We start from the raw sequence: 16075 nt of genomic DNA, 5'->3' as shown, positions 1-16075 counted from the left end.
ATACACTTAGCCAGAAAGGGAGAAAAACTATTTTGTAGTGTTAGTTTACAGAGTAAAGATCTCCAACTGAAGCAGGTCTCTGAAAGCCTAGAAGATGCCTGGAAACATAAACAAATGCTAGATTATAGCTTTTGTCAAAGATGGGTAAAGCTTAAGACACAAACAGCAATCTCATAGGTATGATACAGCACTTCAGAAAACTCAAATGGAAAAAGCAGTGCTCTGTGCTGCATCCTGTCTTTTTTATTTCTTGTCTTTTTACTTTCCAGATTTGAAAGTCATTAGTCCTGTGTGTGTGAAAGAAACAAGTGGGGGTCAAATTTATAGTTTATTACATGTGAAAGAATAAACCATGTTTCTTCTTCACAAAAGTGATAAATAGCACTTAAAACAGTTTCAGATGTGATAGGACTGTTTCTATTGGGATGTCACATCTAAAACACAAACCATACATGCTATCATATGACATTAAAAACAGTGGTAATACATCAGCACTTAAGACCAGTGGTAAAGAGTCTTTGACCACAAATGTAGCAACAGTCTTAACAATATGCAATTATTAAATTACAAAGCAGTCTGCTACCATTCGAAGACAATTAAACTGACATTCCAGATAGATAACACTCTGCATAGACCTTTACATAATATTTTCCATTCAACCAGGTACATACCTAATAGAGCTACAAATAAATATGCAGAAAATAATCTCAATTTTCTCTTCAAGTCAGGTGCTAGTACCACAATTTCCAGTAGCAAACAGAAGTCAGTCAGTTACAGGTCAGCAACAAAGTAAAGCAGCTAAGCAGTATACAGGCTGGTGAAGTTGCTGTGCTCAACTAAAAGGAGTAAAAATATTTTCTAACCTGCATGCAAGTACAGATGTTTGCTGCATAATCTCTTTGAGCCTTCCCATATTGTTAGTATTAGGTTCCCAGGGTATAATTTAGTCCTTCACAAAAACAGATTAAGCGTATCTGAGAAAACAGTGCTTTAACAGAATTAGCAAGCACTGTGCATATGAACCATGACATCAAATTGTTAACAATGAAAATAGCATGATACTCATTTTTATACACGGAAGGCAACAGAAAGTATTCTGAAATACCTTACCACTTGCTGATGGGATTTTTCCTTCCCCTGCCTTTTGTGATCCCATTACTTTAAATTCCAGTGCATATAATCTCAGGATTTTTAATCCCTGAACATTTACAGTAGAAATTACAAGTATATATACCTGTATATGTATATATATTGAAAACCAAATCCAAATGGAAAGGGTTATGTATTTCAAATGCAGACTAAGCCAACAGCTCCGGAAAAGCCACCACATCTGCAAGCACAAGTTATAGGCCCACACCTTTAGGAAAAGGTGTTCGAGCTATACATAGAACAGCAGAGAATACATGTCAGGAGTAGCAATCTCAACCATATGTAACTAGTTAGGCAATAGTGTTACCTATTCCCTGCTCTCTTACCTACTGTTTAAATATTTATTCAGTTGACTGTCACAGTACTAAAAAAATTCAGTTTGAATCTATCAGTCAGAAATACTTGCACATTTATAGAAATAATCACATGAAGGCAGACAGCAAACCTGCTATTCATTCTAGGTGCATACTTGCACATATGTTACGCATTGAAAAACAACAGCAAACCAACAAAAAAACCCTCAACCAACCAATCAAACCACCCCTCCAAAACCTGAAAAAAAAATCTTGACCAAAAAACCAACAAAAAACCCCCATGCACCTCCAGCCTCAAGAAACCAAACCAACCAAAACAAACAATCCTTGCCACACCCCCAAACCAGTAAAGGACTATAACTAGAACAGGCCTTACTTCTTTTCTGGTAAAACCAGAAAACTGAATGTATGCATGCATTCACTGAACCTAGAGAGCAGTTCTCTTGCTACCATGAATAGCCATAGCCCTTTCAAATTACATGTGGGTCTTTGTTTCCTATTAGAAGGAAGTGTTTTGTTACTTTCAAACACTTATATAAAATGTGTACTGCATTGCCACTAGAATAAGGAACTGGACAAAAATTACTCCTAGTCTGCAATGGTTTCTAAAGCCCAAACTGGGCTTTAGGGACCTTGGGAAGGGCTTATCAAAGCCTCAGCCTTAAGGGCTGCATATTGTGTGTGTGTGAGAAAGAATTAACTTAGCTCATGTGTCTTGGGATTCTCGAGTCCTAGTCACACTTCAAAGCTGTGGTGGTGGTTTACATGCATGCTTTAATTCAAATGCAGGACAAAGATGACGAGTAGCTCAAAATGTTGCATACCCATTTTGAACAGAATTTTGAATGGTGGTGCTTGGGTATGTGTGCTGGACTAGATGGTAACACAGTGGTCCCTTCTACCCTCAACTATTTCGTGATTCCATGCATCATTACCCATGCTGGTGAGAAGGCACAAGTACATTCTAAATTAACTGCCTGTATAATCTAATGCTTGCACCAAAGTAAATGACGTTCCTATAATTTAGTCAGACTAAGGCACAGTGATGAAGTGGTGACCAAGACCATTTAGCCAGAAGGAGTTAAGAGCCCTGCCGCTGCCAACAAATCCAGCACACTGGGATAGAAAGTATTTCTTGCAGAAACTTAGCCAAGAGTCCAGAATGGGCCTTCAGTTAAACTTAGCTTGATAGCAAGTGTTCAATCTGGTAGCAATTCTTCCTTCATGGAAACAATTCCTTCCATCCATCTGTAGCAACTTTTTTCAGTTTTCCTATTGGAACAACACCCATCTCACATAGTTGTAGATTCAAAGATTATCTTTTCTCCCAACCATGAGATGGTCAGCCAACATCAAGAATGCAGCCTACAGGCAGCTTTGACACCTCATGTGAAAGGAGAAAGGGTTGTGCTTACATTGGACATGGCTACAATTTGTGCCTAAGACTAAGTTTTAGAGAGTATATGCATGCACATGCTGGAAAAACAGAAGGCAAACATGGCTCCAATGCTGGAGTGAATGACAATATAGCCACCACAGCAGCCTTCCAACAAGCCTTGTCATTTTACACCGGTCTTATGAAGGAGAGTGTAAGAACTTTGCCTTTTATAAATGATGCGCAAGAGCTTATGTATCCGTCCCACCAACTGCCTCTAGATTTTAATGAGCAGTCTGAACAGTAAGGATCTTCTGAGAGAAACAATGGCTAGAAGCTAGTCATCCTCACACTAAGAGACACAGAAATCACGGTGGTCTGATCAGACTACTAAAATCTCAAAGAAGCCACATCCTTGTACAACAGAGGTTTCTCCTGTTACACCAGCAATTTCACATGATTGTGTTGGTATTTGGTCTTTTGATACAATAAAAGCGATAAAGATCTTCACAGAATTTGGTTCTTGTGGCTTGTGTGAAATAAAATTGGAGTATTATTTCCATGTTCTCTGCCTTCTGCCTATATTCTGGGCTGCTCTCATACAGTAAGTAAGTAGTAGTAAACTACATACACATGACTCTCAAGCCTCAGCTACCATTTCTAGGTGTCCTATAAACCAAACTGAATGTTGTATCCCTCTCTCCTTTCACCACATTAGATATTATCCCTCTAAGACACTCTGATTAAGTACAGAAGCAAAAACTCAAGAAGTCAAAGCCTTGTTAAGGCACTTACTGGATACATTAAGAATGAAGACATTTAATTTTTTTGCAGGATTCAGCTCCTTCCTGTCCTAGATGAGTAATAGTCTGTTAAGGTCTGGTAGTTCCTAGTGTGACCTGCTTAACAGCTTGTACCTGACCCATTAAGCCAAGCTGTAGCATAAAAGCAGGTGGGAGGTGGGTGGGGATGCAGTTGCTGGGCTTCCCTCTTCAAATGATACCAACATCCCGTTCCAGATATGTACCATGAAGCTAGTATGATCTGGTTTTTCTAGCTTCAGTAATCCAATATCTGTACTCCTTATAGTTCATTTGCTAGATGTCATCAATGCTGTAATTACAGGCAGACCTTCAAAGGTTCTCTCTCTCTCATGCACGTGCACACACACACAAATCCCCACCCCCCAACACTCTCTTAATTTATGGTAATACTTTACAGCCACTCCTGCACTTCTGGTTCAAGAAAATAACTCCTGCTTTATAGCTCTTTCTTCTATAATCATGTTTAGGATATGATGCAAATGCCATATGTGTTATGACTACCATCATAGCCAGTAGTCAAGCTTTCTGTCGAGATCTTCTCATTCTTCTTGTTTTCCCTCATGCTCCATCTCTAAGGCTAGTTTTAGATACCTGTGTTTGCTCAGGTTCTTCAAAACAAGTTTTAAAATCTCCATATATTGCTTCAACTGCTATCGAACAATGGTTTATCATTTTAAATCATGCTACAATAGCACAGGTGAACATCTGCAGTATATTTAAAATCCAATATCCTAACAGGGTAAAGCAAAGTTTCCAGTTAAAATTTTAACTGAAGCCCCAGTTTTGCAACACACTGGTACACTCTTCAAAAATAGGCACAAGCCAAATACTACATTGAGAAAGCTTTCAGGGAAAAAGCTGGTTCTTTTGCTTTCTAAAAATATGTAAGTGCCAGCAGCGACCCCAAAAGTGGATTCAGAAGTGTTTACAACTTCCAGGAACATAAGCACCACGTGGTACTTTCGGATTGATTTTTTTTAAACCTTACCTGTCCAAATAAATAAGGATACGGTAAAGTAACAATCTCTGGAAACAACATCCTCAACAAATAATCACAAGTTTTCGCAAAGACTTTGATCTGGTACTTCCTTTTAAATGCTTATTAAGGTTCACCCCACACATCTAGGAGCGCGTAACCCACTACAGTAATAATAGCATTCTGCTCCTAGACTAATTACTGTTGAAAATATTGCTTCTTCTGTTGATTAGCCACTCTAGTTGAGAGTAAGAAATTATGCTTCCAGATAAGACCTTGCATATTTTCTTCAGTGAGGCAATTCAGCCATTATATACAATAAACAGAAAAAAAATCACTTTGCAAAACCAGTTCTACAAAAGCAAAAGGCATGCATCTGCATATGATCATGCTTGAGCAGAAGTGAAATCACGACGTATGAGTGGTATTATGAAATAAAGTCAAGGATGCAGAAGTATTTCTACATATAGAACAAGAAACACTTGCTAATAAAGCTAAAAACATCATATACAGAAGGGCTGGAAGCATCAGACTTTCATAAAAAAAAACCAAAACCAAAATAAATCCTTGCAAATGTGTTCTAGAGGAAAGGGTTAAAAAAAATATCAAACTTTAAATATAAACCCCTGTCCTTTAACACAGCAAGAGACAAGATGACTATTTCATCATAGAAAACTAGCTTATTAGCAATGAAATTTCAGTCCGCAGTTAGAAAAATACAACTATCTGGAATAATGACGTTTACTGTTGGTGCAAGCGCAGCCAACAGCTAATGCTGAGGCCTGCATAAGAATCTTTTTGTAATTGAAGACAATTGGGGTTGGCTCTTCTGCCAGCAATGGAAAAATCTGCAGATGAACTACAGTAAGAGTCTTCCAGTAGATGGACTGGGGTTTTCATTTTGGGATTGTTTGTTTATGAGTTTTTTTGTGTTTTTTAATTTCCAATTTTAAAGAAATATTCTGAAAGTTTGTGTTTCCTATAGAAAGTTTCTCTGTTCAGGGATTCTTTATGCCAAAAGAGCTTTCAAGTTTCTCTAAACAATGAGCAAAGGAAGCACCATCTTCCTATCTCACCTGATTCTTCAGTGAGCATACCACAGATGCATCAATTTAGGGACTGACTACACTGTTTGAAATTACCTCGCCTGCAAGCCTTTTCTTCTTGTTGTTGTTTTGTTTTTTTAAAGACCGAAAAACCAAAAGCTGTGATCTATATTATAAAATTCCTCTCCCCACATGAAATACACTGTTGTAAAACAATTCATGATAGTAGAAACAGCAATTAACTTTGCTGCATGTCATTTAGGTACATCAAATTTTAAGAAGCTTAGAACAAGTAATACTTTTTGTTTACTTCAGTTTCAGCCTAAATCTCTCATTGATTACCTTGTGTTAGAAAGCCACGAAAAGTAATGCTTCATTAACTGAGAAAACATACCTATGTCAAAGATATAAGCATCACCAAATCAGGCTGTGCTAACCAGGACACAAGTTCTATAAAGATTTATCACTAGTACTTCCAGCCACATTTTACCACCAGAAGCAGTGTTTGTGACACTGCCATAGAGCTTACAGAGTTGTAAGAAAATGTGAAGGAAGAAAGGTTTTAAAAGTGTCTTCATTTCAAGTCAATGATGTCTTCATCGCATAAAGAAATCAGCTGAAATGGATAGCTAGATGGTGAGCTCTCCTCCCTGTTTGCTAAAGTATCAGGATCTGAACTAGTGGAAGGATGACGTCTTTCAGAATAGCCTTCAAATGAGCTTGAGATTATCCTGCAAAGAGGAAGACAAAAGTTACTTAAAAAAAATACACAGGACAGGGCAGGAAGGAACAATGGTTACTCTACTTCTAGATTCAATCAAGTTATCCTAAAGACAGACACACACCATTACAACTGAGCTTCTTCCTGTTTTACTCTACTAAAAATAATCAAAAGGCAGTATTAATGAAGCCCCTCACCCAAATATTTTCCAAATAGGGAAATAAATCACACATAGTTTTACACTGCAAGAGATTTTTTGTTTTGTTACTCTCAGTCTCCTGTATCATGTCTGTATTCTGCCTACAAATGTAGGTTACGGAAACAATGAAAAGAAGAGAATGGCACTGGGGTCAGTGCCAAACAGACAAATGCTATGGTATTTTTTCACAAAATTTATTCTGAAAATAGCAACACAAGAGCATACAAAGAAAATAGCAAGAGAGTCTGCACAGTGCAGATGCAGTAGTCCAAATCTTAATAACAGGTTCAACTGCAGCGGGTCCCCACAAAATGCCATTTAGTCTTGCCTTGCTCATCAACATGTCTTTAGCAAAAAATGTAATTGTTTCAGTACTTACAGTATTCAGATACTCTAACAAACACGTTAGCACGAAATGTACATGGATATACAAAGGTCTCAGTCAGCCTCATGCCAACTGAGATACGCATGAGCAATCAATTCTGAAAATATTTACAGTCTAACTTAGGCTCTTTTCTAAAGGCAGTATATTTACCTGTCACTACTAGATGATCTTACTGCTCCCTGCTTGGGGTCTGACTGTCTTCGAGAAACCTTTTTTAGCTTCGGTGCACTTTCTGTCTTGGTTATAGGCTCATCCAAGAGGCCTCAATAAAGGAATAAAAGACTTAATACTCTCAACAGAAAATAAAGCATTCATGAAAATGTTAAGGTATCTGTTCCTGGTTTCCATTATTAACTATTTCTACCTGGCTTAGAATATAGTCATCTTATACATGATCAGACAGTGGCTATACTATTTGAAAATAATGCTTCCTCACAGTTTCCTTTTTAAATTTTAATAATTTATGAACACCAGCTGCATGTTACAAACCTACCTGTGATGGTACAAAGATTAGAAAGTATATGTTTGGCAACTGATACGTAACACTGAGGAATGAGGAGAGTTTTACCCAGCAATTCTTTACGTGTTCTGCTTGCAATTTCTTTAATTTCCATACGAGATAAAGATAGCGAGTGCATAACTGGAAGAGAGGTAATGCCACTCGATGTTGTAGTAGTGATGACCTTGGGAGCCAAAGGTGACTTCAGAGGTCGTTCGATGCTTCGCCCAACCAGATTGCTGAGAGGTATTTTGTACAGGTTTTTGCATGGAACTTCACCTGAAAGAGAGAAAGAAAAAAGAACATTATGCATTCACAATAGAATCAGTTCTTAATAATTCCAGATGAAAAGTTGTAAAGACAAGTAATACTTGTTGAGCTGGGCACTTTTAAACTGAAATGGCAAAGATCTTTCTTGCTCTAGAGATCTTTCAATGTAAATAAGCTAAGAGAAGGAAGAAATACGAGCAATTTGACTTAGAGAGAAAAAGAAGATTGACTCTTGGCAACATGATGAATCAGCAGAGGAACCAGGAAGTAAATTTTTATGACTTGAGGCTGGTACTCTGACTATTACACTGCACTCTGTGCAATATTTCCCATGTGTTTTAATATACTGCAACTATATTGGAGCCTGGATCCCAATTAGTTTAAATTATGACTCCTCCTCTTAGGTAACACAAAATACCACATTTGCCTAATTGCTAGAAGAAAAACAAACCAAAATCCCAAATTTACCATCAAATAGCACTGCCTTTAAAAAATTTAAATTTCCCTTTCCCTTTCTGCTAACAGTGCAGCAGCAGATTTAAGGAAGAAAGGTGTACCTACATCCTGCATTATCTAGTCGGTGGTCCCTTGTTTCTCCTTTATTGTTACACTACAGATTGACTGTTCACAGATCACGTTACAGTAAATTGTCTGTGCAAAGTTTTTCAAGGCTTCTTAATCTTGTTTTGCAAAAGAGCTTCAGCCATTCAGTGGTCGTTCAGCTTTTCTTAAATGAAAGGAATAGTGTATGTGAAATGTCAAGCTTTCTCACAGTTTTATGCCCCTTTTTGCATTATTACTTGTGGTCACATTGCGAAAGATTCATCAAGCTACTACTAAAGTTTAATTCCTCCCTTCCTGCAGAAATTATTTCTTCAGAACAGTGCTACCATCTACTCAGAAAAGATACTACAGTGCAAAAGCTCAGCCAGGTGCTTTATATGTGTGGAAAATAGAAAATCTCTTATCTTCCAGACTTTCAGGTAGGAACTCACATTTTTTTACCATCTTTACTGAAGATCAGCCGCAACGACAGCTGTTGGAACAATCAGAGATCATTATTCAAGCTGCCACATTACCTTCTAGAGAAGGAAGAGGAAATTCTGGCTTTTCGTAAGCTGTTGGTGTTTGAGGAGAACTCTTTGAACCCATTTCCTTAGAGCTGTCAGATGGTCCACTTACTGCAGCGGTAGCTTTAAAATAAATATCTGACTGAAATGACAAATAACTCCTCATTAGTACAGTGAGACTTTCTTAACCATCTTCTGATTCTCTCTGACCTTGATATAAACTAAGAGCTCACAGATGAACAATTATTGCCATCAAGTAGCACATAATTCCGTTTTGTTTGTTGCATTTTTAGCGGCAGCAACTTCTTATGTTAATTAGATCCCAACATATCACAAAAGTGGTCAAACACGATTTTTCTGTGTCTTACCCTTGATGCTACAAGTTGAAGCTCAGGCACAACTGCTGTATGGACCAAGTTCCCATTCACCACTAATCGGATCTCAATGGAATCAGTAGTGAAGGCAAGAACATAAGGGAAAGCACAGACTGCAACAAAATACAAGTTATTTGGCAAGGAAAAATGGTTAATTTAAAAGTTTCTTAGATGGTCCATGAAAACTGTTCTTGACCTCTTCTGGCATGTTCCTGTCCTATGAAAAGTGTTGTCTAACATACTGGTGGACACCAAGCTACATTGAGCCTGAAGAAAATGTCACTCTCCATGCCTGGCAGAATGTAGAGTGAATGGAAAATGAAAAACACATAAAAAGAGAAAGGGAAAAAAAGTTCAGCAAGGGATGAACTTGCTACCAAGGCTCCACTTTTCAAAATCATCATATGCAGAAACTTAGGTCAAGTGGCATCATGAATGCAACATGCTTATTCCCAGAATACTGTAATTCCACTAAAAGCCAAATGCAGACTAAAATGGTAATGCAAAAAACATCTACTAAAAAGAGGTATTTTCTTACCAACAGCATAAGGAACTTGATTCCAGCTGAAGTGGAAGTCATAAGCTGATGGCTGGACCAGCGGAGAACCTCCACTGAAAGGATATATCTTTCTGTATTGACAAATATCTGTAGCAAAACAGAAAAAAAAGCATCCATCACATTACACTGTAAGTGACCACCACCCATTTTATAGGCAGATTTTGCAGAAGGGTGGACATTGTACACATAATCAAACACTCATGTAAAAGTCCCTCTATAGCTACACAGATAAGCAAAATTTGCTTTCTCTGTCAACACAACATTGGAAAGATCAAAATAAAAGACCTACGTTTTAGTAAGTTGTCATATTTCACAAAGTAAGTATTACTGTTTCAACAGTTATCAGGTCCCTAACTTGTCTATAGATAGAGAAATAGGCAAGAAAAATTCAGGAAGCAGTGTCTGCAGAATTATATTTCTCTGCCCTTCAAGTAGCCATATGTTCATGTAATTTACATTTTTTGAAGACTGCTACGCACATGGGGTATTACAGACACCAAGACTGCACAAATCACGTAACTTGCACATCCATAAAACAGCTAGTGTGACTAAAATACTTGAATTTCTAGTTTCTCCAGTATGTGTTTAAGTTCCAAAGAAAGTATTTTGACAAACTTTCTGTGAAACACTAAAATTATTTTTGAATACAGACCTAGACTTCAATGAAAGAAGATCTACATATGCAGATTGAGCTATTGCCCTTTTTGGCCTTCCCTAAACACTTACAGTTATAACACAACAGTAGACCAGCTTCACCATCTTCATATACATCAATAGCTGCAACAAAATTAACCTGCAACGATAATGGAAAAGATTAACAAACAGGCACAGAATAGTTATTACAACAGTTATTACAACCGGGTTGTGACTAACAAGCAATACAATCAGTTGGGGAAGTGCACAACCATAGGTAAAAGAAAAAAAAAAGATAAATAAATAAAAATAGCCTCTTTTGTGATATAATTTTCAGGATGTTCTCAAGATGCAAATCAATTTCTTTTGTATTTGTTTCTGTGCAGTACTGAACATTCATAATCACACCCCAGTGTAAAGAAATGAAAACATATAAATTATTTAGCAATATTTAGAAAAATTAAGAATTTTGGGAAATAGGATGATTTCAGAAAGCTGTGAATCAACATGGTATGTTACAGATAACAATTATTTTCAAAAAGCGATCTTCAAATGCACATCATGACTTCAAAAAGATCAGATACACCAATTACTGGTTCCAAACCACTAACATTTACAGAGGTCAACAGGGATGTACCTAAGGACTATTGAACAGTCTGAATTTACAAACTGAGAAGCAATGCTGGTTAAACTGCAGTAGTTTTTACATAGATTAGGCTACATAAATTCTCTTAATTCAACTTTGGTTTTGTCTTTTACATTTAGATTAAAAAGAAACCAAAACAGCCACAAAAAGTAGGGTATCTTTTCCAGAAATGATCCCTTATTAGTGAAATACATAAGGTTACATTAGACAAATGCTTCCCAAATCAGGGGAGAGGGCTTAGAGATTGATGCTATGAATGGCAGTTCTTCGACTTTCCTTGATTTAAGATTACTGTGCAGGTCAAGAACTGTTAAGCAAACCTGAAAGTTTACACATCCATACCAAATGCATTTTGACCCATATTTGGTAGTGACTAAAAGCCATCGCTGCGCTGTCGTCCAGAGAAGTAAGCTGGTAACCCGTTTCAACATGGTGAAAAATCACTAGCTCAGGTCATATTAATTGTCTGCTTTATTTGTGTTCCTAAAGGAAATAAGGATTCCTGCGTGGAAAAGAAATGGGAGTGGTGGATGGCGATGGTGACGTACTTCTCCAGCCCCATTCTTTACTCGTAGTTGCTCCTCATCCAGATTAAGATTGATTCCCAGCACTGTGGAGAAGTTTACGCTTGATCAACCATGCCAGGAGCACCTCTTCATCACCAGATCCAAATAAAAATACAGACGATTTAAAAAGAAAGTGACTTACCAAGAACCATCAAATGAAAAGAGTAGTCCCTTATCTCATTAGCAAGAACAACAAAAGAGTAACTGTGCAAAATCTTCCCTTTTTTTTTTTTTTTTTCCGGTCTACAGCTACGGGTCCACATCCCTATTTAGAAACTAAATTGTCTGATTTTCTGAGGTTCTGGAGATCATGATCTTTTCTGGAGCAGCAAATACTGGAACGTTTTTCTGAAAATCAAGATATTTGCCTAAATCCCAACCCTATGTCCTAGACAGAAAGATTCAGTTCTTAGTTGACTGGACAGCAGTTTCTTAAATAGAATATAAGCTATATGTAAATATTTTAGCCGTAGTACATGCAAATAGGAAAATCTGAATAAGATACTGGTGGCCAACCACTGAAGTTATTCTGATGCAATTTTTTGAACAAAAAACCACTGATATCACAAAAATAAAGCAAAAAGCAAGCTATTGGCTAAGAAAGAAGAAAAACGAGTTTTTGACAACAACAACATTCCAGAGCCTGAAACACAGGCTCTTTCCTAATGTGTCATATCTTGTAACTACCTCTCTTGGGAATTATCATCATGTATCCTAAAAGGAACAAATATCTCAGAGTGCCCTAAAGCAGTGGTTATAGAAGTAAAAAGTAACACACATGAGCATCTCCATAAATTACACTCCTTGGAGGTCAGCACAGCATGCACTGAGTCTGCAAGAAATTACGTTCAGTGGGGGTCTGCAAGAAAAGTTTCAGTGATGAAAACTTACCCTGTTTGTTTCAACGTGATGCAATCTATAGGACTCCCCTGTACTCTCATTGACTAAATCAAACTGATGCCGATATGCTACGCAGATCATGTTGTCACTGTCTCCAGTAGGTCCATCCACCAGCGTCATAACCACTGGAGGGTCAGAAAGGCATATTTCCTATAACATAAATAATAGAATTACTCTCTTTTTCAAGTTCCTACTGTGGGTGCTGCAGGTACTACATGATTTTAAAGCGATGTTCTCTAAGCACAGAAACAAAGAACAAGCAGAAACAATTTTTAAAAAATTGGAAAGATTTTTTTAGCATATATATGATTGGAACTCCACCGTATGACTTCTCACTTTTATTTGTCTGTAGGTTCAGGAAGATGATAATGCACACTGCATCTTCCCCACACCCCCCATACTAGCTCAGTGCTGCCCAGCGTATTAAGATAATTAGTAACTAGATTACACATACCCGGATGTACTGGAACTCCTCTACTGGAGACTCAGGAGATGACAGCAGAGAGGTGCTGGTTAAAGTGTTGCGTGAATTGTATTTCTTTGTGACAAGAAGCAGTTTGTTCCGAATAGCCACAACAATCCTCAGTTCACTTCCATGGTGAGTATTAATGGCGTATAAATGGCAGCCTGAGGAAATAATGTTCTAGACTCTAAGTGGTTGGGGTAGGGTCTGATTTTTTTGTTCTGTATTTGTATGATGATTAGTGCAACTGGGGTCTGATGGATGACTTGGCAACACAGAATTAAAAACTCCTCAATAGGATTACACCAACTTCTAGAAAAAGACAAAAGCCTATGACTCTTTTGAAATCTACTTTTACCCTTACTCCTAAGTACATGGATTGTCACTGTTCTACAAGTTCCAGCTTTTCAAAGCAGTTTGCTTCTGAAGACCAGGAAACACTTATGTCTACAAAAATAGTGGGCAACATCCAGACTAATCTAAGCACTACTATTTAATGGGGATTTGCCAGTGTTCCTCCGACTTAAAGCGTGCTTTATTTCAGTCTAACATCCCCACAAAATTCTTCTCATACCTTTCAACCTTGAAATCCTATTTTTCTCTAAAGCTTTTCATCAGCAGCAATTGCCAAATAACATGGTATTTTTACAATATTCAAAAATGTCATGCTGGACTATACTAGAGTAGTTTTCAAATACAAGCTTAACATAGTTTGAATTGACTGTCCAGAGAAAAAACTAAAGGTGAACACCTACACCTGCCTAAAGAGAGCTAATAGGCTCCTGGCAACTACCAGCATCATACCACAGTGGACGCTTTTAACATAGGATAACAATATCACCTTTTGTTCTCTCCAGTTTATTTTCTCTGCAGTCGTATTTGCTTCTTATCACTTTTTTTGTCTCTATATCTTTTTGGACAGCACTGAGTCTGAAGACAAGGATACGAGATTCTTTCCCTGACGTATGGAGAGAACCAGGAAAAAACAAGTTAAAAAAAGAAAGCAGCAGTTTGAAATTAATACTTCCAACGAGAAGTAGCAGCTAACAAACAGAGCAAAGATAAACAAGCATAATACCTCTCTGGGAACAGAAGACTTACAACCTCTCGAGGATTTACAATTCTAGTAGCCAACCCCTTCAGTACAATAGCTGAGTTTCCCATTAGGTGGTGCTGCACCAAAGAATGATCTGAGCGCTTCGAAAAAGGGAAATGCACAATATTTTGCAAATATATTGAATCTTGCAAAATAACAAAAATGTAATAGATATAAACTACAGGGCAAGAATAGAAGGGTTAACTTTAAGAGCTGAAACTATCCAGGTGAGCCACTGATAACTGCATCCTTAACAGAGTTTGAACCCTTCAAGATACAGTTTGGTTTTGCTTATCAGTTCTTCAAAGATTGGCAAGTTAGGTCCAAGGACTAGTCCAGCTGCCAAAAGTATACAGTTATCTACTTCCATGACTAATCTGTTTTCCACGAAGATAGATACGAGTGGAATCTAAAATCCCTAAATTAAAACAAATAATTCAATGATGCACTACTATTTGCGGTTGGAAAATAAGCAACTTGAGAGTAATTTCTAAGAAATGAAGTTTCTTAAAATGCAAGCACGGCAAGTTCACAGAACTACAGAATAAACTGAGTTGGAAGGGGGATCAACGAGCCCAACTGCTGGCCCTGCACAGCACCATCCCCAGGAGTCACACCATGTGCCTGAGAGCATTGTCCAAATGCTTCTTGAACTCAGGCAGGCTTGGTGCTGTGACCACTCCTCTGAGTAGCCCGTTCCAATGCCCAACCATCCTCTCGTTGAAGAGCCTTTTTCTAATACCTAACTTAAACTTCCCCTGACACAACTTTGGGCCATTCCCTCAGGTCTTGTCACTGGTCACCACAGAGAAGAGATCATCTTTCCTCACAAGGAAGTTGCAGACTGCAGTGAGGTCTCGCCTTAGTCATGTCTTCTCTGGGCTGAACAGCCAAAGTGTCCTCAGCTGCTCATCATATGGCCTCCCCGCTCAAGGCCATAAAAAATGTTTACGCTAAATTTATTACCATTTTGTCCTAGATACTGCCTCCAGTTAATAAGGTGCTCCTCCAGTGATAACTGTAGTGTTCCATCTTTGTATCTGAGCTACTATTTCGGCTAGCTATTTTACAAGTATTCTTGGTGATGCAGATAATTCTGAAACACTACAACTGTGTACCCACAGCAAAACTCAAGACTTTTTTCTGGCTAATTTGAATGCACATACTCTTCAAATCAAGAAGTATATGTAAACAGGCAGACATAGGGGAGAGAAAGTATTCCTGCCTAAATTAAGTGCTGTTATTTTTAGAGGTTATGCCAAACTTCAAAAGACCTTTTATGCTTCCATCATACATGATACATTTACATCTGTGAAGATGTGGTGTGTGGGCAGCAAAGAGTAACATGTATGGTAACTCCTTTCCTGGGCAGGCATTTCACTATGAGGGCAGAACAGTGACCACTGCCTTCAGTGAAATTGGTCTGACAGGCTTTTAAAGAGGAATTGGGGTTTAAATCCCATAAACCACGAGATGTGCACCCCTCAGGTTGACAATAAGCTTGCCTTTCAGAGACGAAAAATCTTCACCTTCCTTTGGTGTTTGAAATAGATCTGACTGCCTATAAAATTGACTATCATATGAACTTTTACGGTTTTTTTTAACCTCCTACAGACTGGGTTCTTCCAAGCAAAGCAGTTCTTCCTCATCCCACCCCCATCCTTGTATAAAGGCGTTTCATAAAATGAAGATGGAACAAAAAAATACATGTTTGGAGGACAAAACAGATCAATTTCTTTGCCTTACCTTAAACCAGCAGAAGTCCCAAACAACCCTACCACAGAGTTAGATTTAACTCTCTTCATTAGAACTGAGGCCACTGCTACCAAAGCAATTTGTGCTCCTGTCATTGACAGCTGTGTTGTATTGGTTCTGACACCTTTTGGAATGCTGACCTAAATAAACTCTTGCTGATAGTTAAGTTCAAAAAGTTAGCCTTGAAGCATATAACTCTTTACCCTAAAACCCCACAAAGTCTTTGAATCCAGTTTACAAGTCCAGTATGAGCAT

The 16075-nt window shown here is 37.9% G+C and overlaps 1 protein-coding gene across 5 annotated transcripts in view; it reads right to left on the bottom strand.

The window, feature by feature from the left end:
* Positions 1-315: 315 nt before the first annotated feature.
* GARNL3 (GTPase activating Rap/RanGAP domain like 3) overlaps positions 316-16075 on the bottom strand; it is a 39375-nt gene continuing 23615 nt past the window's right edge. For 4 of the 5 annotated variants that reach the window (XM_048325820.1, XM_048325821.1, XM_048325822.1 and 1 more), the window contains 10 exons: positions 13811-13927; positions 12961-13133; positions 12498-12656; positions 10488-10554; positions 9741-9848; positions 9197-9315; positions 8838-8970; positions 7558-7767; positions 7140-7251; positions 316-6415 (listed from right to left, as the gene is read on the bottom strand). In XM_048325820.1, coding sequence (XP_048181777.1) covers positions 6259-6415; positions 7140-7251; positions 7558-7767; positions 8838-8970; positions 9197-9315; positions 9741-9848; positions 10488-10554; positions 12498-12656; positions 12961-13133; positions 13811-13927 — 1355 coding nt within the window. In that variant the 3' untranslated portion in view covers positions 316-6258. Of the gene's footprint in view, positions 6416-7139; positions 7252-7557; positions 7768-8319; positions 8486-8837; positions 8971-9196; positions 9316-9740; positions 9849-10487; positions 10555-12497; positions 12657-12960; positions 13134-13810; positions 13928-16075 lie in introns of those variants that run through there. The other variant, XR_007207848.1, reaches the window with a different exon arrangement.

This window comes from Corvus hawaiiensis, chromosome 21 (genome assembly GCF_020740725.1).
Source record: "Corvus hawaiiensis isolate bCorHaw1 chromosome 21, bCorHaw1.pri.cur, whole genome shotgun sequence".
NCBI lineage: Eukaryota > Metazoa > Chordata > Aves > Passeriformes > Corvidae > Corvus > Corvus hawaiiensis.
Note: the sequence above shows the minus strand (reverse complement) of the source record. Positions and strands in the feature narration are given on the sequence as shown.